Source organism: Manis javanica, chromosome X (genome assembly GCF_040802235.1).
Source record: "Manis javanica isolate MJ-LG chromosome X, MJ_LKY, whole genome shotgun sequence".
Taxonomy (NCBI): Eukaryota; Metazoa; Chordata; class Mammalia; order Pholidota; family Manidae; genus Manis; species Manis javanica.
Genome location: NC_133174.1, coordinates 1,262,379 through 1,286,786, shown reverse-complemented (window position 1 = coordinate 1,286,786; position 24,408 = coordinate 1,262,379). Strand labels below are relative to the sequence as shown.

General features: G+C 49.0%; 1 protein-coding gene across 9 annotated transcripts; it reads right to left on the bottom strand.

Moving 5' to 3' along the window:
* Nucleotides 1-332: 332 nt before the first annotated feature.
* On the bottom strand, nt 333-24,100 carry GYG2 (glycogenin 2). Of its 9 annotated transcripts, XM_037013481.2 has the most exons (12): nt 23,812-23,929; nt 22,489-22,620; nt 20,955-21,116; nt 18,211-18,352; nt 15,016-15,190; nt 13,862-14,024; nt 12,856-12,982; nt 11,338-11,560; nt 10,530-10,736; nt 4,629-4,733; nt 3,736-3,846; nt 333-962 (listed from the first exon to the last, which is right to left on the bottom strand). In XM_037013481.2, exons 4-12 carry the CDS (start codon nt 18,264-18,266, stop codon nt 801-803), a joined length of 1,329 nt encoding a protein of 442 aa, XP_036869376.2. In that variant the 5' UTR covers nt 18,267-18,352; nt 20,955-21,116; nt 22,489-22,620; nt 23,812-23,929; the 3' UTR covers nt 333-800. The 9 variants fall into 9 exon arrangements, with proteins under 9 accessions (XP_036869376.2, XP_073083576.1, XP_036869373.2 ...); XM_073227475.1 differs by lacking the exons at nt 20,955-21,116; nt 23,812-23,929 and adding an exon at nt 24,076-24,100; XM_037013478.2 differs by lacking the exon at nt 20,955-21,116.
* Nucleotides 24,101-24,408: the final 308 nt, after the last annotated feature.

Sequence of the window (24,408 nt, the reverse complement as noted above, 5' to 3'; positions counted from 1 at the left end):
TGCATGGAGGTAGCGATCTCCCAGCAAAGAGCGGGCCAGTAGGACAGACCCCAAATGGTTAGCCTCAAGACAAGGCAGATTCGGTCACGGTGGGCGAGTTGTCACCCCAAATCCCTCAGAGTAACCCTGGGTTTATCCGGTAGATACACCGATTTATAAGAGGTGACATCACCCAAGCCAGGTAGAAACTCTCTCCCAAATATCTCTGGCATGTCCCAAATAGGGCATCTGTGACCGGCACTCCAGAGCCCTGCTGGTTTTTACAGAAGAGAAACAGCAGCTGTGGCGTCTCTCAAACACGCGTCACAAAGTCTAAAACTCAAAGTCACGCGCAAGATGTGTAAATGCTTATTTAAACGTTCAGAAAAGGACTTTTCATTCTGAAGGGTTCCCGAGGTACTGAATGCATATACTCGTGTTAATAGCATAGGGACAGAAGCTCTGGGGGGACATCTGAGAGGACACCGACACAGGATAGATACGGTAGCACCTGTCCAAGGCACCATTTCAGAGCTCCTTTGCAGACCAGGGACCGTACCAAGGGTCTACCCTGTCCCCTCGTCTGACAAGGTGGACAGAAGCACCTCTCACGAAGACTGAGAAGGCATGGGTGGCTGGGATCAGCTTCCTGGTGCATTTCCTAGGGTCTACATCATGTTTGTGAGGCACTCCAGTTGGTCAACCATAAATAGAGGCACATCGTTGAGCAATGCTTCCCTTTGAAAGGACTAGAGGAGACAGATGTCCGCGTGCCGGGGCCACGCAACGGGACGCTGTCTGACCCCGCACAACGGCACGCGTTACTGCAGAAACCGGTCCAGCTTCTCCTGGATGCGGGCAAACGCATCCTTCCCCATGTAATCAATGCGTCCCTCTTCCCATTTTCTCCTTTCTTCTTCGGGATTCAGCTCCTTCACCTTTTCTTCGATGGAAATCTCGGAAATGGAGATGGCCAGGTCAACCTAGGGAACACAAACCCGCAGGAGATGGTTTCTGAAGATGCCTAAAGTGTCCAATCTGTTTAACAGCGGGGTCTACAAATGCATCTACGTTCTCAGGGAGAGCACGGACCAGGAGCATTTACTTGGGAACGAAATACACACTGAAGTTAATACAATAGCCTCATAACACAATGCTTGTTGTGCCAAAGTTTTTTGGAATTTTATTAAATATAATTGTGCACGTGTCCCCTTTTCCCTAAGAAGTGTGTTCATTGGCAAACACTGAACCATTTTACACACTCACCTACCCTGATGTAACACTTCCACCCACCAGAAACCTCAGTTTTTTGTTTCACCGTCTATATCAAACTATGTGAAATGAAGAAAACATGCCCCTTGTAAACAAAGCCTGTAGTATTTTGGACTGCTTGTCAAGACCGTTTAAACAATCAACTAAATAGTCATCTTCTTGCAATGGCAGGGTTTCTACCATCTGAAGGGATGTGTATGAGAGAAGATGTAAGTGTATAAATGTGTAAAACATACACACACATCTCACTTTTCTTTGGCACTCAAGTGGGTCCACAAATATAACAAATACATTTGCTTGAAGTTTGTCTTACCAAGAATTAGAAAAAGCCTTTAAAAATATGCATATCCTGTATATGGTAGTAATGATGCACACACACACACACACATGCACGCATGCACATAGACATGGTCTTGCAAAGTTGACTCAGGTATTTCCCAGACACTGTGCCTGAGTGGCAAGACACTGGACACCAGAGAGAGTTTCCATGCCACTGGGCACATAGTAGTTGCTCCTCTGATTATTTGCTACAATGGTTTTAAAGGATTTTGACCTATACGTTCTGCCTGCTGCCCACATTTCCACATACTTTATTCACACATGCCACCTTCTTGGCCAAGGAAACTGCAAGAGTGAACACAGATCTCTTCCAGGATACCTTAGTACGCATGCCCTCTAAGAGCCCCTGCGTTTGAGCGCCCTGAGTTCCTGGGAATTAGAACTTTCTCAAATTAAAGGGGAGCCCACAGCGCCCCATCCCATAAAAGCTCTCAGCACCAAATGGCACCCTGACTGCATTATCCGTGACCCCAACGGGAGATGAGTATCTGAGGAAATGACAAATTCCCTCAATCTTACAAAATGGTGTTAATACAGAATACCGAGCAATGGTCGTTTCTGCAACCATGGAGACGTGTGTAGGATACGGTCTTAACACACCCCAGCTAAGCAAACAAGGGACGGAGAGCCCGTTTCCTGGCTGCTCCCAAGGCCCACATCTCTGATACGTCACCCCACCTGCCTGCGCAGCTCCAGAAGGCGGACTTGGTTTGGTGCCATCGGCCAGGAGCGGCCAGGATGTGGCCATACTTGAAGGCTGGAGCTAATCTTTATGAGCCAGGCATTAACTACGGCTTTTTCCAGACCATGCTCTGGGGTCTCATCCCCCCACCCTACCAGTTCTCCATGGTAATGAACCCAGGGACGGTGTCAAACCTTCCCTGTGGCTGAGCCATCAAAGGTCGGTCTTCCCAGCTCCACTCCCACAGCCACCATACACATTATTACCCATGAACAGCCAGACATCCTATTTGTAAAGCCTCAACATCATTATAGGGGCTGAAGAAGCCTACATGCGATGTGCTAACTGGCAGATCTTTGGAAGAAACCCCGACACCAAGCAGTCTAGCAGGAAGTTCAGAACAGTCCCTTGGCCTTTACTAGGTTGAAAATAAACGGCAAGAAAAAGCATCCACACTTCCTCCAGGGATACATTCTAGGGAAGGCATCATGCAAACGAAAACAGGGATTATAGAGTGGTTCATAGCCCAAATCTATGCTGCTTTAAACCGAATGGTGTGTCACCCCAAAATTCAAACCAACCTCCGACGGGATGATAGCTGGAGGTGGGGTCTTGGGGACGGGATGAGGTCATGAGGGTGGAGCCCCCATATGTGGAATGAGTGCCCTTATCAAGAGACCCCAGGGAGCTCCCTCACCTCTTCCAAGTGAGGACACAGCGAGAAGATACTGCCCATGAGCCAGACACCAAACCTGCTAGCATTTGATCTAGAAGGACTTACAGCCTCCAGAACTCAGAAAAATACATGCCAGTTGTTAAAACCCCACAACCTGTAGGATTCTGTCACCGCAGCCCGAGCTAACACACACCTTCTACGCCAACTTTCTCATGTTCTCATCGCCCGGCTTTAGAGCTACACTATGACTTAAAAACCACAAACTGCTACTAGATCATTGTTAGAAAGAATAAACAGCCACTGCATCCATGAAATGCATCCACAGAGGCTCAGATGAGGACGTGTAGGAGGCAGAGACAGGAACAGGACATGATTCCATTCTTAAAGCATCGCATGCTTAATTTGGATCAAACATCCCCAGATTCCCAGATATTCCCAGTTTCATTCTCTTCATTTGAGACAATGGATCGCTGGGAGATTCTATGCTTGCTCTACAAGGAAACAGCAAAGCCCCTTCACGCCCATTTTAACTTCTGCAGAACAGCGTTTTAAGAAAGAAAAGGGCACGGTTATCAAGGACAGGAAAGACAGTCACAGCACCTGCCCAAGGCAAAGGCCAGAGAGAAGACAGATGGATCAGAGGCACGGACAGAGGCAGGTGGGCTCTAATTTCAACAAAGCCAGGCTGCAAACTGAAGTGACAGCTGGTGTGTACGCGCGTGCGGCCCCAGGGATGGTGACAGCGTCGCTCACGAGCGCTGCGCAAGGCACATGATTAGGATACCACCTCTAAAACATCCCGAGGGCTGTGGTCCCTGCTGACATCCACAGGGGGCCACTGGGTTGCTTCCGATGACGTTTCCTCCAAGGGGTCACCTTCGGGTTTATCCACCGGCTGCTAGAAACACAACCACGTCACGGTTAGTCCGGGGTGCACCACGGAGAACTGAAGCTTTAACCAAAATGACAGAGAACTCTTTTTGCCTGGGGAAAATAAGATCACACGAACGAATTAGTGCTAGATAGCCTTTCCTGCAAAGGACGGAAAGATGAGCTTCCCTGATTCTTGCTTTTCTGAGCTACCCTTCCTCCCACAAGATGAGATGCAAAGTTCTTAGGCAATGCACCACTGTTCATCTTTCAGAGAGAGATGCAATTAAAATGTCTACAGAAGCGTTTTGCTAAGATAGTCTCCTGAGGAGAGTCTGTCTGGCTTCAGTCTGATGATGCATGGATTCACAGGGGTGAATTTAGGGAGAAAAACGGGGAGCTTGTAATCCTTCCATGCTGATATTAAACATGGTTCCAAAATCTTACCGAAAATTGTTACAAAAAGAAAGGTGAACGTATGCCGTAGTGATGTGGTATCTCTTTCTTGACCAAGTCTTCCCAAAGCAAGACAAAAGAGAATAAACGACCCACAGGAAAACACCATGACAGAGGGGGCACAGGTGGAATCTGAATAAACAACCGGGTACCTTCTGTACCCAAGTAATAAATGCACTCATCACAAGGCACCCGGTTCTGCGCTGGGAAGACCATTCCGATACGTCATGGGATGAAGAACAAAGTCTAGGTGTGTTCACTGAATTGCACGGACACAGACACAATGAGAAAATAATGAGCCCTGAGAGAGGTGGACAGATGTGGGCGGGAAGAACGAGTAGAAAGGCGGTATACCGGGGTGCTTCGGGCCTCTGCGGAGTCTGCCCTTTGTGGGGAGGGAGGGGACAATGGGTCACACATCACTCCAGGGGACGTCACAACACCAGGCCAAGCTATCATCTGTTATAAAGAAAGCAGAAACAATTTAGGACAAGCAAGCACCCCATCCGTTTCTCCGCCCCCGTGATGCAAGCACAGCTCTCCAAGGAACAGGCGTTGCCTCTCCAAGGAAAGGATGGAGAGAGCGCTGTGCGCACCCATGCCTGCGTCTGCTGTTTCGTCCCAGGCTCACACGCAACGCCAGGTCTCCCTGCAGCAAAACGGGGCCACGTGACTGATTATTACCCACGAGGAGAGGAGATGTGTCATCTCCAGGCATGAGTCAGAGTTCAAACAACCTATTCCAGAAGGGGTTGCACATTGGAAGGAATCCCTGCAGGGGGCAATTCATATGATGAACTCCATGCTCCCGAGGATGACATATAGCCGAGACAATTCCAGACACACAGGAGAAACTCAATGCTTGGCATACAAGAGTTGGCTTCGGCATGAGAGGAATTAACTCATTTTCCCTCAGGGACCCACAGTTGAGAAGGGACGCCCTAGAAGAAGGTGGGCCAGACCATGGAAGGATCCTGCATGCCTCAGTGACCGCATGGAGCACAGCACGTCTCTGCCACCCCAGTGGACTGCAACATAGATGAGCCTAGATTTTCATCCATGTATCTGGGGGCTGTTAGTTGCAGAAGCTACTTTACACGGATGAATTCAGGGTCAGGAAGTAAGTCTGTGAAAGGCCCCAAGACTCGTGCAAGACCACCCTGATGACTGTCTGCCATGGAGACTGCACAATGCGGACATATTTTCCAATCCTCACTGAAAAATGAGGAATGAGCATTCCACTTATTCTTCCTAGTGACTAACAGGCACTTCCTCCTTCTCATGTCGTGCAGAAAGCACGGGGGGGATTCCAAGATAACAACTGAACAACAGTGTGGTGCCACATCAGCTTTTCCACATCACGGTAAGAAAAAATGCCCGTATAGAAAATGGGACTTTAGCAAACTGCATTTATTTTTCTCCTTTGAAAGAAGGCGTACTCGTAGCGGAAAAATCCCGACAAGGATTCTTGGCTTAGAGGGAGTCAAGGCTGAAGGATGGAGAGAAGCTTAAATGCCAGAAGAACTCTCAGCCTGAGAAGATGCAAGCTAAGAGGGCATCCTGAAGCCAGATAACGAAGGCAGCGGGCACACAGTGGGTCCACACTGCTCACAAACAAACCCCGAGCAGGTAAACTTAGAACAAAGGGGAAGGAAACACTCACTGCCTTTCCCCACAGCCTATAATCTTACAAATATCATTACCGCTGGAGGTGGTGAATGCTAAAAAGATAAATATATGAAGCTGTTCAAGAACTGAAGAGGGATTTTTCCACTTTCAGCAATTGGCAGAGAGCGACTTGTTTCATAGTAAGTCTCCTGCCAAAAACAGCTAAAAAAGTGGAACACGTGTGCACGCGTACACACACACACACACACACACACGTATTAAATGAATACATCAGGCACGTTACTTCCCCTCCAGGCTGTAGCCGGACTCCTCAGCACACGCCAGCAGGACTATGATGCTGAGAATCTCACAGATGGTAACATATCCAGGGGGCACCCTCTGTACACCGCAAGCGTTCAGGTGGGCATCCACCGAATGGAATATTTCCAGAAATGGCTCTGCCAAGGCTTGACATGCACCTAAAAACTGGCTCACCTACACTTAATGTCATCTCACACATGTAAACTAAAACCAGAAGGAGGTGCCCCACATGCTCACAGGCCCTCTGACTGGAAGTCCCATGCCCTGCTACAGGGGCAACTACCTGCAAATCCTTGGCAGAAATGTACTGAACAGGAAGGGTACCCACACATACCCTTTGATCTAGCCACCATGCCATATGACCCCCCTGGAAATGCATGTCAAGGGCAATAAAATGCACTCACAAGGTTCTTCCTGGCAGGGTTATCTGTGTCAGCTCAAACTATACAGGTCCATCCAGAGAAACATTAATCAATAAACGATTTTCATACAATTTCATGACATGTGGCTCATGAGAATGAAGTACTGATTTATTTGGTAAGACAGATGTCACAAACACGCCACATGAAAGAAGCCAGACCTCACAGAACATGTCATAGGGTTCCACTCATAAGGAGCAGAAAATCACTCACAAAGAAAGGTACTGGTCAAAGTCTGAATAGCAGGTCCTGGCATCTGGGAGGGTGCATGGCGCCTTTTGGGGGTGACTTTCTGGGTCTGGATTGGGGCTATTTGCTTTTCACTCTAAAACTCCATCAAGATTGTCTACTTATTACGGGTGTCCCTTTTTGTAGGTACACTATCCTTCAACAGAAAGTCCTATTAAAAATAAAGATGTACGGTGTGTGAACCATAGTAAAAACAGCCAATAACTTCCAAAAACTGACGGGCATCTCTGCACTTTCCTTGACTACATTTCTCTACCAAGGACTGCAAGACAAAACCCTCAGCTGAGAAGACAATACATTGCAAATACATTTCCTGATGCATTAATTTATATGGCAAGTACATAGATATCCAGCCTTATTTTTCAAAAAGCAGAGACCTCATCATAGGCATTGTCATCATCATTATATGTACAGAGAATACCACTTGGAATAAAAATCCAAGGGTCAGGATCCACCTTGTCTATGTCATGAAGAACTATGCAAATAATCTCTTTCTTTTCTTTTTTTTTGGACTGGGGTTCTAGCTCCCCAAATTCAGGAACTTTGAGTCCATACTTCATTGGATGGCTACTACGGTGAGGCCATGTAAACAATTGCAGAGATGACTGGGGTGGTTGTGAAATAAGGCAACTACTGTAGGTGCTGCAAAAGTACCCCATCTTTTAAAAAGGGGAATGACTACCGTTTTTAGAGAAACACACTCACCATAAAGTATTCAGGCCACAGAGACTTTTTTTTCACGTGCACCACACCACAGCCCACCGTGGTGAGCATGTGCGTGAAGAGAGCTGGTGGAAAGGTGCAAGGATGGTTACAGCGGACACCCCAAAAGACTCTTCCTTGCTTGTGCTCTGTTTATGTCATCAAGGTTTGTAATATTGAGCTGTGGGCTGCAAACCTAGCTACCCCTGGCGTTTAGGGCTCAGGCGGTGTTCATGCATTCTCCTGAGTCACCACCAGCCCTCTTGCGCAGCCCCGAGCTCACTCCCTGACTGTCTCCTCCTCTCCAGGAACACCCAGAAGGGCTCACAGCCTTGTGCCCCTGAGGTCCTCCGTGTCTGAGACGTGCCCCTGGTCACACAGGCGAGCTCACCTGCATCTCGGGCGCCTGAGTCCCACCCTCCCATCATGATTAAACATTTCCGTCAATAAGCCCGATGCCAGGTCGCTTCATCCTGCACGCCTTCCACTGAGGTATAAATGAAGCCCCAAGGGAGCCCACAATAAGCAAGTAAATAGTTCATTTGAACTGGGTGTGAAGAATACTGTACCGATGAAAGTGAAGGACTCTTTGCATTGTGTGCATGGTTCTGGTTCTTGTGAGGTGGGCACAGACGCAGCTGGGGCCACAAGATTATAGTCGCCCAGTGGGTTTCTGCCTTAAGAGTCTATGCAAAATCTCAGTCCTTAATCTTGAGGACCTGGGATAATCCCACGAGCAGCCCAAGGACCTGGGATACCCGCTTGTTGCTGAAAGAAGGTGGTCGTCCTTGGTAATGAGACGGTGTGCACATGGTCAAGAACAGGTTATCATCCATGATTTGAAGAAAATCCACACATGAAAAATTCCTTTTAAATGATTCTTATTCAGACAAAACTTGGGCCCCAGTTTGGAAACCGCTAATATGAAATGATGAACACCATGAAATGATGGAATAAGAGTAACATTCGATGACCAGGGATTTAGAAAGACAGTCTGTGCACGCATCAGGGTTTTGCAGAGAAACAGAACCGACAGTGTGCATACTGATTTCCAGAAACAGGCTTATTACAGGGATCGGCTCACACAACTAGGGAGGCTGAGAACTCCCACAGTCTGCCGTCTACAAAGTGGAAACCAAGGACATTTGCAGATGTCACTCATTTGGAGTCCAAAGACCCAAGGCCCAGGAGGGCCAGTGTCTGAGGGCGGAAGCCGGCATGTCCTACCTCCAGCACCGACAGCGAATTCTCCGTTCCTCTGCCCTTCTGCTCTATTCAGGCCTTCCGCTGGTCAGATGTGGCCCAGCCACGCTGGGGAGGCCACCTGCTTTACTCAGGCTCCTAATTCCCATGCTAGGCTTGTCCAGAAACACCCTTACAGACACACCCAGAAAGAATGCTTTCCCAGCAATCTGGACATCCCCTGACCCAGCCAACTTGACGTGCAAAGTGAACCCTCACCACTGGTTTTGTGAGGGCTACTCAGGAGAGTCTAACTGCCCACTAAACGTTTGGTGGGAAGGCTAATCTCTCATAAAGCCCCCGTCGCAGGTGTAGCTCCTCATGGCAGAAGACGGAGCAGCCCTACATTCTCTGAGATTAACTGACAGATTCTTCACATTCTTGGAACAGGCAGATGCCCTTTATTTAACTCACAAGAGGCACTTGCCAGTGGCCAGATCCAGGCAATGAAGGACTCAGACTACAGCAGGAAGAACGAAAAACTACGAGAAGCTCATTTTTCTACTACCTCTGTCTTCATTCTACAAACCCGAGGGTTTTTCAATTGGTTTGCATTCATGGGAAGCCACAACTTAAAAATTATTCATGCATGAAGTTGCCTGGACCTATCTATCCCATATTATACAGTAAGGTGGAGGGTAGTGCCTTCCTTATAAACGTTTGCTAACACTGAATCACTGGTTGTTTATGATCAACAAGAGACAGCTGTCCCAGATCAAGATGAACTAATTCAGAAAAAAAGAGACTTCAACCCAATTCCCAAATCCATCCTCAGCGATGAGCTCTAAAGTCTTGTGAGAAACTAGGAGACCAAAAATGCCTTTGAATGTGAGGATTTAAAATGAGAAATCTCTAAACACCAGGCATTCATCCAAGTACTCTCTCAGAAATCCTGGATGGGGAAATGACAACCTCATTGAGTATTTTCTATTTTGCAAAGAAGGTGCATTTTTGTCTTCTCTGAGGGTGGAATCCTGCACACCCAGACGTACTTGGCATGACCGTGTGGGACATACTAATCCATTCAAGTCGGATTCAAGGCCAGGAGTCTGGCAAAACCTCTCCCAGTGCAGAGCCACATGGGCTGGCAGCTGAGTTTGAGGGAGAATGAAAGCTTTGCCATTTGAACCTGAATGAACCCCAGTATCTAGAGACCAAACACCTGTTCTCCACGTATTCATTTCCTGCAGCTGCTGTAACAAATGACCACAAACTGTGTGTTCTGAAACATTGCAGACCGATCATCTTACACTTCTGGAGGTCAGAAGTCCCACAACAGTCTCCCTGCAGTAAATCAAATTGTGGGCACGGTGGGGTCCTCCCGAAGGCTTCCGGAGAAAATGTGTGCCCTTCCCGCTGGTCTGGAGGACGCCTCATGCCTGGGCTCCTGGCCACCCTCCATCTTCAAAGCCAGGGTCATCTCCCTATCTCAAGGTTCTTAATTACACTTCTAACAATCTTGTTTCTGTATCAGTAACGTGGATGGGATTAGGATGTAGGATATTTTCGGGGAGAAGGGCATCACTGGGTCGACTGCCATGCGTAATTGTGCAGTGATCTAACTCAACAAGGCCTGGATGTCAGTGCACACTGAAGGGGGTCCCCACTTCGTGTCCCCCACCCCCAGGAGCCCAGGAAGCAGGCTCACTGAGCTGTCCAGGAGGGAGCCGGTCTCTGATTCTCTTTCACACCTGTGTGTGGGGCATTTACTTACGTCTTCCACGTGACATTCTTCAGGTGAGGGTGGGGCCTCCTTCTCTACCATCACCTGCTCCAAAGGACCCTCAGCAGGACGAGGCTGGCTGGACCCCGCTGCTGATTTTGCACACGCCTCCCCGGCACTGGGCACCGAGTTTGCACACAGCTCTCCAGCACAGGGTGCCCAATCTGCACACGGCACCCCCACGCCACCGAGGCCCACCTGTACAAAAAGTAGATGCTCATGATGAATCCACCGCACCTTTGTGCTGATAAAAAGTGATCAAGAAATAACGTTTCCTGGAACCTAATTTCAAGAGCTCTTTTGCAAGGCAGATGTACCCATATTAAATCAACTGCAGAATCTTCACTCTTTTGCACGTTCAGGGTTATCCTCCTGTATTTTAAGAATCCCTTGAGTGTTTATCCACCAGTTAAAAAATTCTCTTCAGAAAGTTCCTCCCTTCGCCATTGCGGTGGAGGATTTAAAGTGGAAAACGTCTGCTTGAACGACGTCGTAATAAATCATCTGTAGCCACTTACTGGGAGTGGCTCTCGCCGATGGAGGCGGCTCATTTAAATGATCTATTCATGCATCAGTCCTGCAAATCACAGCTCCATATCAGCTCATTAAGCACTCACGATTAGGAGAACGCCCCCCGCCCCCCCAAAAAAAGAACGGCTTTCTTTACGGGATCATTCTCCATGAAACACAGTATGTGGACCTGAGAGGGGTCGCATCTGAAGAAAATACACTCAGTGTTGACATGGAGAGTTTTCCCCCTGTTCTCAACTCTCGGTTTCAAAGGGAATTGTCCTCTTACCGGGTGTCGTGGAGATGCGTGTTCTTGCTCGTCCCGGATACTTTTTAAGACAGGCAGAATGCCATGGTGGTAGATATCCCACCAGAGGTTGAGAAAGGTCAGCTGGTGCTCGTGGACCAACCCGCAGCCCTCCTCCAAAACCGAGCCAGTCTGGGGATTGTACTTGTACTTCCAAGGCTTCATGGACCCCAAGAAGTGCACTACCTTTGCACTAGAACCGAATCTGAGAAGGAAACACAAAGGATTCCTCTTTCCCCTTGGAAGTGGTCAGACACACACAGAAACATCCAACCGAGACTCATCACAGACAAGCAGCAGGTAAAGACCAGTCAGTAGGTTTTAATTAGGTTTTAATTAAATAGTTACCTGACTGACCATCAGGTAACTATTACTCCCTTGACTTGCAGTTATTTTGGTTAAACCGAATTGTTTAAACAATCCGGGTTTGCAGGGTTTCATTTTCTGTCTACCAAGAACCATAATCATAACCCATTGTGATATTCCCCCAAACAGTAAGAACAAATCAGGGCTCTTACAAAGACAGGCAGGACAGGAGTCCATATCATCTCCGTAAAATGATAGAAACCCAAAAAATAGGCATTATAGTAGATACTGCAAACCAGAGAATTGGCTTCTTTTATCAGATTGTGGCTTTTCACTTCTCAACGTCTTACTTTCCATTATCACCACTCCTGCCACGTATAAACCTTTCCTCAGATTTTTTTTCAGTATTTCCTGCCCATGAAACTTAAAAAGCACATTCACGCTGTATATCTATCTTCTGTATGAACCTCTGTGGCTTATACATTAAGAAGGATATGTTATTTTCACTCCCCAGAAACAAAATTCTGCCGCCTTTGGGGCAATATGACCCCTGTTAAAAATGCATGCTCTTGACGTCTTCATTCCCTAGATTCTTCTCAGATTTTCTATTTGCATTTATAACATCACCTACAGCAACGGATCACAAACATTTTAGTCCTAAAACCTCTCAACATTCTCAGAACTCACAGAGAGCCCAGGGCTCAGTTCCTGTCGATTCGGTCTGTACATGCCGACCACGGCAGGAATTAAAACAGAGATTAGAAAATGTGCATAGCGACTCACTAAAAAAATTAAGCCATTATGTTAACATTAATTCCATATTTTTTTCATGAAAAATAACGGTATTTTTCCCAAAAAGAACTGGGAAAAGAGTGTCATTGTCCATCCCGAGAGAGACAGCTGTCCCTCACAACTATCTGCATAACATACATCATTTGATAATGTCCTGGAATTTCTGTAAAATGCCTTTGTGCTCTTACCAGAAAATGAGAGTGAACACAGAAAATAGCACCTTGAAGTTATTTTTTTAAAGTCATTTTGACTGTGCACACACTGAAAGTGATACAGGAACCCCTGGGGATTCCCCGGACCACACATCAGGAACCACCGCCATTAAGACTAGCTGCCTGGACTACCCATAATTCAAAGCAAACAAGGGATGATCTCATTTTTGTTTTTTTTCCCCAAACTTACTGTTTGAACGCGGGGCTGTAGGTGTATGCCGTGTTACTGCTCAAGTTATAGATGAACGGCAGGTGTTTGTGGATATCTGACGTTGACCAGCTACTGAAGAAACTATTCAGTAAGCCTTGATCTGCCCCTAAATAATTAACAAACACCCAAAGGGTTAATCAAGTGCAGTGCAAGATGTGTTTCAAGGGTCTGAGATCGATATTTCCATCGATATTTCCTCTCTGTACCCAAAAACATTATCATCTCAAAACCGACTAATAACCCATACCGTGAGTTCAAAAAGCACATATTCCCCCCAAAATTCTCCAGCAGTAACCCAAACAATTAATAATAAAACCACATATGGTCTCCAAAATTTCCCACTCCCCCTTCTGGTGAAATCTCTTAGGCAGCAACAATGACTTTTGAACCGTTTTTGCCAGGGTCTTTAACTCCTTGCCCTTACCCAATTCTTCATCGATCTGGTATTGCCTTTTGCATCCTACAAATTATAGCACTTTCCCCATCTACGAATGCCCCATGTGGGCAAATATTTGGCTCCTGGTTGGCTCACTTTAATTCTTCCCTTTATTCTGATTGGCCAATGAGGGTGTGCATCTGATTTTGTAAATAAAGTTTTATTGAAACGCAGTCCTTGTTCATTTTCTTACATCCTGACATTGGCTGTTTTCACTTTACAATGTGCAACAGAGACCCAGTGGCCCAGGAAGCTGAAAAATTTATTATCTGGGTTAGAGAAAGGTTTGCCTGCCCCTTCAGTGTGATCAGGATGGCAGGGTCATTTTTTCTACCCATTGATGATATTTTCAATGATTCCCTCTGTTACACATTTACTTATGAACTTGTTCATTCGTTCCTAGAGCCCTGCCTCACCTTACCCCTCCATCCCCATCGCTGACTTGGACTCACCATTCACAGACACGGGGGAAATGAGGAAGACGCAGGGCCCTGGGTACTGGAAACAGCCCGGTTCTCTTTCGCTAATTCCCAGCTTCCCCTCACCTACCATCAAAGCTGCCGTGGTCGGTGGCATGCCGCAGCAGGAGGCCATGTGTCTCAAGGGACGGTTGGAAGACAAACACACCACTATTGAAGCAATCCGGCCATCCGGGATCCGGGGCTGCCGAAAACTCTCCCCTATCAAACAGCTCATCGATGTTGGCCAGCACCTAAACAGAGCACAGGGGGGTCCCCGGGACATTGCTCACCTTTGTATGCATGGGAGACGTGCACAAGATTCAGCACAGACCACACGATGGCCTGATGGGCGACCTGGGACCAATTTTCCAAGGGCCTTTTCTTTTAGGCTTATGTTCAAGCACTGATTTATTTCAAGTGATTGAATTAACACTGGCTCGAAGACTAGAATATCTTCTTAAGGTTTGTAAGATCCTGCATGGAACTTCCATCATTGTATATCCTTTAGTCTAGCAAATGTGATCAATGAACTATGGAAGCCCATAAACAGAGCGGTTTGAGGGTCCGTATAATGGAATTGGTTGTCTTCCCGAGCTTGACTACTCACTGCAGGGCCCTCCAACACCTGCTGGCTTTCTAACTCATGCTCTGTTTGGAAGAAGAGAAACATTACTCTGATTACACGATTGCTCATATTTTCCTCTGCATCTGTCCATCTTCCTATAGAGGGGCTTTTGCACAGTCAGGACCATCTGGAATGGATCGTTCATGCTCTAATTTCATTTCACATTTTGACTTTCTGATGGCTGTTTGTGGAACTGGCCATCGTGGGCTCCTCTTCTGCAAGTCACTGCCCCAAAGGACAGTTGGGGGATGGCAAAGCTTCAGAAGCCAGGTGTACCAGTCCCATCAGGACTATATAATTCAATTATATTAAGGTAACATTTTTTTCTAATTACTCTATTTTGCGTAGATGAAAGGGTGTGACTATAAAGCCTTTCTAGGAGAGAAACAAGCCTTCATATTTATTTCTGCGAGTGCTCACAGGGTCTAGAGCAATGCTAGTGGGATGCCATTCCTGAGTCTGACGGGCTGAAGGTTGATGTTGGCGATAGAGATGCATGTCACGTGTGGGACTCTACCAGCAAGAGCTAGCAGCCTGCTTAAGGAGGGTGAGGCATGGTCTTTGAGGAGTTCCTTATCAAGCAGAGGGTCTGGTCCTCACCATCACCCTGTACTCACCAGAGTGTCTGCATCCAGGAAGACACACTTGCTATAATGGGTGAGGGTCCAACAGTGAAGTTTGGTCAGGGTGACTCCAAGCTCAGGTCTCCTCAGAAAGGCCAAGTGGATGTAGTCTGCACTCTCTATCAGGTTCACCTCGATTACCTCATCAAACACCTTCGAGAGGATAACCCTGCAAAAGACATATGCCCAACGAGAACAGGAGAACATTCAACAGAGAACGCGCCACCCCTTCAAGAGGACACCCCTTTCCTGCTCATGGAATACGGATCCAAATCCCCACTATGCTCATTGTAGTTTCAAGTCCAAGCTTCATTTTTTTCTGTGCGCTTTGCACACCCCTCACCCATGCTCAAAGCTCATGTGAACTTCAGAAGCATGACATACTGAGCAGTCTTAAGGTAGACTGATTTGCATCATCTCTTAGGAAAGTATTTTCTATTTGCAAACCACATAGGCAGTGAGGACTGAACACGGGTCAGGTGGGAACTCATAGACGTCCACTTAATTCCTATTGATTTTTACTTTGTGTATTCGAAACATACGTTGTTAGTTGCGTACAAGTTTGAGACTCACATTTTGAAAGATTACTAACCCTTCCGTCAAAATGAAATGCACCTCTGCTCCGTTTCAGTTTTTTTATTTTTATTGTTGGTCAAATTCTACTTCGTCATAGCCTGCCTGGCATTATCTTGCTATGCCAGAAAATTGAGAAGGTGCTAGAAAAAGGATGAGGACATATCAAAAGGGTACAGGGAACCAACCAGAAGGGGCTTCCAGTGGCAAAGCTCAAGCAATTTGTGCAAGAAAACTAGTAAACTCAAAGAATAAAATGAATATAATGGAATAAATAAGGAAATGGGGAAGAAGGAACACCTCTCCCTTACAGAAGAATTCCACGTCATAAATGTAGAAATAATGAGGGAAATAGCAAATCACCATTAGGCAAATACCACTAACTGTTGCAGTCAAGATTCACCAATAGATGCTAAAATCAATGGGTAAAGGTTCTGAGGAGAAACAGCATGTTTTTGTAGTTTCAAAGTGTCTCCCCCAAGATATTTATCAGCTACAAACACAAAAATTCTATCTTTCCAGTGACGAATTCCCATAGATACCCCCTTATCCAACTGAGCAAGGTTAATGTCACCAATAACAACACAGAAACGGGACTTCCTCCCTGAGAACATGTACTGAAAAAGGTTCACCACTCCCGAGGATTTTTCTTTTTTGCCAAAAATATATAACCTCAATATAATCATGAGAAAACACTGGACAAATCCAAGCTGAAAGTCATTCTATGAAACAACTGACCAGTATGTTTTGAAAATGTCAAGGTCATGACACCTAAGGAAAGAAGGAAGAATTTTCATTGATTAAGCAACTACAGTAGTCACGACAACCATTGGAATGTGGGGTCCCAGATGGATGGAATCATACAATATCACATGCATCCTTTAATCCTTTATTCTCAACACTTTTGCAGTTGTTTAAGCTGTTTTTGGATTTTATGTTTATTTTCCCACGGTGAACGTCTCTCTCTCTTAAGAGGAATTTTTAATGTACGATCATTGATACATTTCAATGGAATCCCTCACCATTATTTTCTTTCTTACATTTGTCATGCTTTCTTCTTCTTTGTAAGCCTTTCCCACCTTCCACTGCATGGATTAGATTTTTTCTATTCCATGCATTTTCTTTTCCATGAATGTGCAATTTTGAAAGTTGTGCACATCCTTTCCAGTCTTCTGGCGGTAACCATCCTTAAACTGTCAACACACATATTTGAACTTATATTTTCTGTCAAATACGAAGATAGTGATCTTTATCTTCACTCCAAAGAAGACAGGAACATCACCGGACGTCCCCTTCTCTCCCCTACCCACCTCTCATGTCGAGTGGTATTTCCAGATTACTTTCACAATTATGCACCAATGCATTTACAATGAAGTCTAACGTTTACTCATTTATTTCTTTAGTGCTGATTCTTTTACACAAGTTCTTTCTTGGATGCATATTTCATTTTGCTTGCGTACATCCTCAAGTAATTTTTTCTTTAGGTTCCTTAGCAAGTAATAGTTTTGAGCTTTTGCATATTTAATAGTTTTGATCAGAACTTTGGGGCATCAATGATGGCAACCAGACTGGTAATGAAATGCATGTAGGATGTTTTCTTCATTTTTGGTGCTTTGAAATACTATCTCTTTGTATCAAAGCTCCTGCTTTCTTCATTCATTCTGCTCAACACTCAAGGGACCCACTCCAACCGAAACCCGCTCTCAGAGCTGAAATATGAGTGAGTTATTTCCTCTAATCCACTGTTTTATTCCTTTTGATGCTCTTATTATAAGGCAGGTGTTGCAGCTTCTGGGCCCATCTTTTCAATCCTTTAGCAGTTTTTTGACTTGTACTCTACAATTATTTGTGCCTTTAGGAAGTACTATTCATCACTAGTTTCTCCCGCTGTCTACCCAGTTATTTACAGAATTTATGGCATCCTTGCGGTTGTATAAAAACTGGGACAGCGGAGGTGGAGGGCAAGAGAAATATCACTCTATGTCGCTACAAATAGCCCTGTGATTCACAGCCTTAAATCCTTTTGTTCAGCCCTGCTTGCTCCCCTAAAATAAACTCCTGGAAGTAGATTTAACTTTCACAAATACAATTTGTTTGACACTAAGAGCATAGGCTGGTGGACTGGCTTCTCTGCAGAAGGATTACCACAGTCTAGAAGAGTGGTGGTCTCCCAACACCCATGCCACTGGTCACTTCTGGCGATGGGTCGCTGCTTATCTTCTGCATGACCACACCATAGGTCATGGCTCCTCAACCCTCCCCTGGACTACCACGTATGTCCTGGGTCCTCTAAAATCTCAATTAGCTCTACGGCGGTGAACCTGGTCCATATTGCTGTGATGTGGATAGGTCCTGAATGCTTCAAAGTTCATCTCACACAGATTGAAAGGCCGAAGAACATTATCGGTGACAGCCTGTCCTGACCTTGAGTAGACAGGCATCGAAGGAGAGACTCGTATGTTTTTTCCTGGGGTTGTTTTGGCTTTATTGGGACAGTTGTATGAAAAAAAAAATAGAAAAAAATGCCCGGTGACAGATTTCCCTACGTCAGTAATGACTGCACAGTACAGGTGTTTCTATCGCAGGAGGAACCCCTGGGGTACATGGACATCTTACCTGAGCAGGCTGGACACCTGAGGGGTAATCAGCACCACCAGCTTTCGGGTGGCCATATGGTTCCTGAGTGACTGCCCCAGGACCAGGGCGCCCTGGCAGTAGACGTCATTGGTGGCCAGTGTGACAAACGCCTGGTCAGACACTGTAGATAGAGAGACACCACCACGGTTACACTCCTGACTCACGCTTACAGTTTCCCACAATACCACGCAAATGCATAGCCAAGATGCCCTAATTTCTTTTGCATTCAAGTCTTCCAAGCTCACTCCAAATATTCTAATCATAGGTGGACCAATAGCAAACAGTGGGGGGACTGTATGAATTACCAAGAAGATGCTCTCCTCAGCTGAGCAATATGGTGCTCTATGGGGAAGCAGCCAAGCCCATTCATTAAATTCTACACAAATCCATGGCTGGAAAAATATCAACTCAAGGATATATGAGGCTGAGGAGACAGCAGACGGAAAGCTGTCTTGTTTCATTAACCAAAATGTTCTCTGTGTCCTCATATCTCAAGGGAGAAGATGAAACTCTGACAGCGGATCCAATTTATGGCAATTTCAATTGTATAAGTGCACACTCATGACCTTAAGTCTTACAGACGCTTTTAAACAATTTAATTCTTGGGCCCTTAAGAGCTTGTTGCCAGGATCAAGCAACCCATGCCTGGTGCAGGCAACTGAGCTGCCCACAGAAATTAAAATGCGCAGCAGGCAGCCCGGGGCCAGGACACACAGACCTCAGTTCTCAATCACCAGCGTGTCCTGCTGTCCAGGCCACCGTGCTCTCCCGGGGCAGCTGTTCGCACAGCAAGGCTTAAAGACTCACGTGTGCGCAAAATAGAACACGACAGATGTAATCTTCCCAGGCCTGCTTTCCTGGGGCTGACGCCTCGACCTGTACATTCCACTGGGGTAAATGCCAAAATGCGCCTGTTGCAACGGGCTCCTGTCTGCGTGCTCCTGCCCTCCTTTTTGTCTTTTTCTTGGCTTCAGGATATTAGAATTCCTGGCACTTACACTGTGAGTTGACTATTGCAGAGTAAACTCAAGTTTGCAGCCCTAAAGGTATCTATCTATTATTCTATTCATCTGTTCTCTATTACCTAATCCATCCATCCCTATCTATCATCTGTTTATCTATCTATCTATCTATCTATCTATCTATCTATCTATCTATCTATCTATCTATTTATCTATCTATCCATCCATCCATCCATCCATAGATCCATCCATCCAAATCCATTCTTTCTCTATGTATCTGTCTCTCATCAATCTATCCGTCCTCTATTCTATCCACCCATCTATCTTGTACATATGTATGTATGTATCTGTTTGATCCATTCATTCCCTATCTATCCATCCATCCACATCTATGTATCTATCTATCTAGTCCATCCATCCCTTCTCATCTCTCTACACATCGATTACCTGTCTAGCATCTATTTATCTTTATTATCCATCTGTCTAGTTTTTTTTTTTAAACAACTGACTTAAAACAACACAGCATTCAGTCTCTAGGGACACAAATTGTATTTGTAGACATATGAAAACTAAAATAACAATCTTATGGAAAAGATGAGAGGTGGACTTTTGCCACAAAGAGTTGAGGGTCAGGACACCCCTAGGCGGATGTGTCTGAGAAAGTCGAGGTGGGAACAGAGACTGGAGTCCTCAGGCATGACAAGAGAAGACGGGGACCAGAACGGACCCCAGGAGGACCAGCCCTGTGCACACGTGGGCCTAGGAGTCCAGCCCCCAGGATGGACAGACATAAGTGTCTGTTGTTTAAGGCACCCCATCTATGGACCATGTTTAGGGTCCCTAGTAAACATAACGGGGCATTAAACTGAGGAAGGAGATCTAGCCTCGTGGCGCCCACCGTGAGGGAGGGAGCATCGCGCTCCCCCACTGACCCCTGATGGTGTAATTTCACCATCCACAGCCTTTTCAGCCCGAGATGCCATTTTCAGCTGGGCTATATTTCTGTCATTGTAACTATCTCTGTTTTTCATATTAGGCAATTTGGGTGGGATGCCCCTCTAAGAAAAAAAGAAAAAATTCCCAGCAGAGCTTTAGGAAGCATTGTTATTATTATTAAGTACTTGATTTGATATTCCTGAAAAGAGCATTGAGTGCTTTCTGCCTGGGAAGTAATGCACAGATGTTACCCCCTTCACACTGGACCATTCCTGTCATGTATCTTCCAGCGTGAGATGCAGCCCACGTTGTACCTAAGAAACTTACACCCGATGCTCTAGATTTGTTTGGACCCAACGCTGTGCCTAAACATGGGCTTCCCTCACTGGAGAGGCATCAAACCAGAGACCAGAACAGATAAATCTTCAGCCACCTCACGCCTCTGACCCATGTGTTTGCACACATCACCTGCTCCTCGTGTCAGGTGGGGGAAGCTCAGAGGGCCTGGGAGCAGACAGAGTTGCCACGCTCTGCGGGGCAAGGTCTGCGGTCGGAGGCCCGTGTGGACCCCGTCTCGCTGAGCTGTGGTGGGGTGGAACATGCATTATGGGCACGATGAGGGTGAGAGAGAAGCCGAGGTGTCCAGAAGCTTCCTGATTCATGGAGAGGAGAGACACATGGCAGGGTCCGCGGGATGGGATTTATGGAACTATTAGACTCTCCCTTCCCTTGGGTGGAGGAATTATTGATCATAGTAACCGAGAGATGACTCAGCACAACTGACTGAAGACCTCTTCTCCCCAGACACCCCAAGACCCAACTCACACTCTGACGGCTTCTGAAGGCTCTGCAGGCTGGCCACCCTGGGCACGACGTTGCAATATAACACGTGGGTGAGGTATTCCCTCCCAACTGCAAGGAGCAGTGGATTTCAGGCAGCAGCCGGTGACAGTTCACCCATCAGTCTTCAGATGCCTTGTGGCCTTGCTTTTAAGAAATTACCAGTGACCACGTTTGGGGGTGACATCAGAGACGTCCACTCCTATCCCAGGCCACTGCATTTACAGGGTGTCTTTGCATACCCCATGCACGAGGGTGGGACCATGGGCATCGGAATAGAGAAGGAAAATCCCAAGCCAAAAATAAAAAAAGAAATAGATATTCTTGCAAAATCAAGTCCAGCCTGAACACTGCGATGGCTGAGAGTTTCATAATGCATCTGGGGATTCTACCCCTGGTCCCCGACTCAACCCATCTTCCAACTATCCCCTAAAACACAGAGGCAGCTTCCACTGCTGCCTATCTTCTTTTACTGAAAAGTGGCTTTTTGTTTCCTGCACAGCGTTGAGTCCGCACACTGGGTCTTCCAGGATATTTCCGGGGCGATGCAGTGGTGTTTGAATGAATGTCCCTCGCTGAATGCTGCCATTATACAACCCCAGCAGCTTTGGGGAAATGGGGTTTTCGGTCTCAGTAGCTGCAAACCTCTCCCTGGAATAGGAAAGCTTCTGCGTCTGCCCTGGACAGCGTCTGACCAGGCCACCACAGGGAAAACCACATGCTCAGTGCCTGCCCCAGCGATCCGCTTTCTGAGGCCAGAGACGAGGAAAATGACGCAGGACCCACTCAGCCTGTTGCCAGCTCCTTCCTCTAAATAAAAAGTCACTTGTCTAAAAAACAAGGTCCTTGGTAATGTTCAGGTCTGGTCTGGAGCTGCTCAGACGTGTCTTGATAATCAGAGTGGGACGGGCACCTTTCCCGTGTGGATGTTACACGCACCATCCATGTGTTTCTAAGCCTCTGAAGTCAATGCTCTCACACTGATGGCCACAAACCCCAAGGCAGGCGACAGGGCCATATCTGAGCTCTGCAGGGCCAGGCTCTGCCCTAAGTCCCAGCTGTCCAGCCATCCCAGACCTGCGGCCCTGCTGGGGATCAACCCCAGAACTTTATTGGAATAACAAATGACTCCTCTGGTCTGAATTCAGGAGGCCAGAAAACACTGTCTTTCTAGCATTCTATGGGCACAAACATGCCATCTGTCTCCACCACACTCTCTCTCAGAAACTAGCCCACTGAAGCCCCCAGGGCTACTTTAATCGGAAGGAAATTATAAGGTGGCGGTGCCCCCCTGACAGTGCTATAAATTGCCTGCACCCCACTGCTGAGTCTCACCCACATTTCCAACGGCAGACGGAGATGCCAGTCTCTCCCGCCCAGGGGGCCACCCAGGAGACAAATAACAGGAAACCAGGGGTTTGGGGGGATCTGTGGGGAAAGGGGGGGGTGTCTCCCCATATCCGATGACCTCACATGTGCCGGCAGGAGGAACAGGGACAGGGCACACCCACCCACTCACCCGGCATGGTTCGAGGCTCTGCGCGCGGTGGGCACCAACAGGGCGTGCGCCTGGGCGCAGTGGGCGGACACTCCGCTCCCAGCTGGGCCTAGCAGAGACGTCCTCTCCAGGGACCCACGCAGATTTCCAGGCCTGCGGGTGACAGCAGCGTTTCTGACACCCATGGCTGCAGCTCCAGTCTGCCGGCCCCCCACTACTGGCCTCTAGTCACCTGGACCCCTCTGAACCCCAGCCGCCTCCACGACCCCTGCTCCCTGCACCTCCTCGTCGGCGTTCCAGGGCAGTCTCTGTCCCCCCAGCAGGCTCCCCTCAACCTCCTGCCCGCCCCACAGTTACCAGCCACCTCGCTGCGTCTTGGTCACACCTTTACCAGCCCAGCGTCCTGCAGCCCTGCCGCGCCCAGAGCTCCGCACCGGCTCTGCGGTACTCCCTGCCCCCTTGCTGAGCGCCCCTCGACTTCCTACCCGCCCCCGTGTCCTCTGCGGACCGCCGCACCCCGCCCGTCCTGAGCGCCAGGGCAGCCTCAGCCCCCACCCCGGGCCCCGCTGCGCCGCAGGGCCTGCGCGCGCCCTACAGCCCAGTGCCCTCCCGCCCCATCCCGCAGCCCCCGACCCCCTGTGTTCCCCGCGTCTCTCCCCGCTCGGGCAGCCCCCAGCCCCGTGTCCCCCGCGCCCTTTCCGCAGCCCCCAACCCCTATGTCCCCCTCGTGTCCTCGGCGTCTGGGCAGCCGCCAACCCCGTGTCTCCCGCCCCCCATGCGCCCCAGCCCGGTGTCTTCCACCGCCTCCTGCGCCCCCAGGCCCGTGTCTCCCACCGCCTCCTGCGCCCCCAGCCCGGTGTCTCCCACCGCCTCCTGCGCCCCCAGGCCCGGCTCTCCCACCCCCTCCCGCGCCCCCACGCCCCCGTCTCCCACCGCCTCCTGCGCCCCCAGGCCCGTGTCTCCCACCGCCTCCTGCGCCCCCAGGCCCGTGTCTCCCACCGCCTCCTGCGCCCCCAGCCCGGTGTCTCCCACCGCCTCCTGCGCCCCCAGGCCCGTGTCTCCCACCGCCTCCTGCGCCCCCAGGCCCGTGTCTCCCACCGCCTCCTGCGCCCCCAGGCCCGTGTCTCCCACCGCCTCCTGCGCCCCCAGCCCGGTGTCTCCCGCCCCTTCCTGCGCCCCCAGCCCGGAGTCTCCTGCGCCTCCTGCGCCCCCCGCCCGGAGTCTCCCGCGCCTCCTGCCCCCCCTCCTGCGCCCCCTGCCCCCCGTGCCCCCTCCGCGCTCGGGAAGCCAAGGGACTCGGCCGGCGCCCCCTCCGCGGCCCCCGCGGCCCCGCGCCCGCCGCACCTCCGGAGCCGTGGGCGGCTCGGGCCCGGCCGGCGCAGGGAGGCCCCGCGGGCGGCGCGCAGCGATTGGCCGCCCGCCGGAAGCCCGGCCCCTCCCCGCCCGGCCGCCGGGCGCGGGTCTCCGCCGCCGCCCCGCCCGCCACGCCTGCGCGCCGGGGGCTCCCCGGCTACCGGGAGGGAGACGCTGGGGGGCGCCCCGGGGCGCCCCCCGTCCGCCCGTCCCGCCGGGGCCTGGAGCGCGCGCCTCGGGCTTCGCGCGTTTCACCTTTAACCCGCCGGCCCCAAAGCAAATGTTTGTCGCGGGCCCACCGGCCGCGCGCGAGGCCAGCGCTGCCAACCCTGGGCGGTGCAGCCTCGGCTGCTGCACGCGGGCAGGGGCGGGTGAGCGCGGGCGCACACGTGTGTCCGTGCGGGGATGCGGGTGCACGCGTGAGCGAGTGAGCAGGCGACCGCGCGGACGCAGGAGGGTGTGCGAGTGTCCATGCGTGCACGCATGGGGGAATGCGCCGGCACGTGCGCTCAGGGGAAAGCCGGCCTCCCGGCCTTTGGCGTGCAAGCCCCTTCTGAACCTGCAGAGCCCCAGAGCCGCACGTAAGGG

What these genes read in the sequence shown, in the direction of transcription:
- GYG2 (XM_073227475.1), bottom strand. An exon ending in CGACCACGGCAGCTTTGATG is followed by an intron (nt 12,983 to 13,861) that starts GTAGGTGAGGGG and finishes TTAATTATTTAG; the next exon opens with GGGCAGATCAAGGCTTACTG. An exon ending in CAGAGGCCCGAAGCACCCCG is followed by an intron (nt 3,847 to 4,628) that starts GTATACCGCCTT and finishes TTGTGTTTCTAG; the next exon opens with CAGCCGGTGGATAAACCCGA.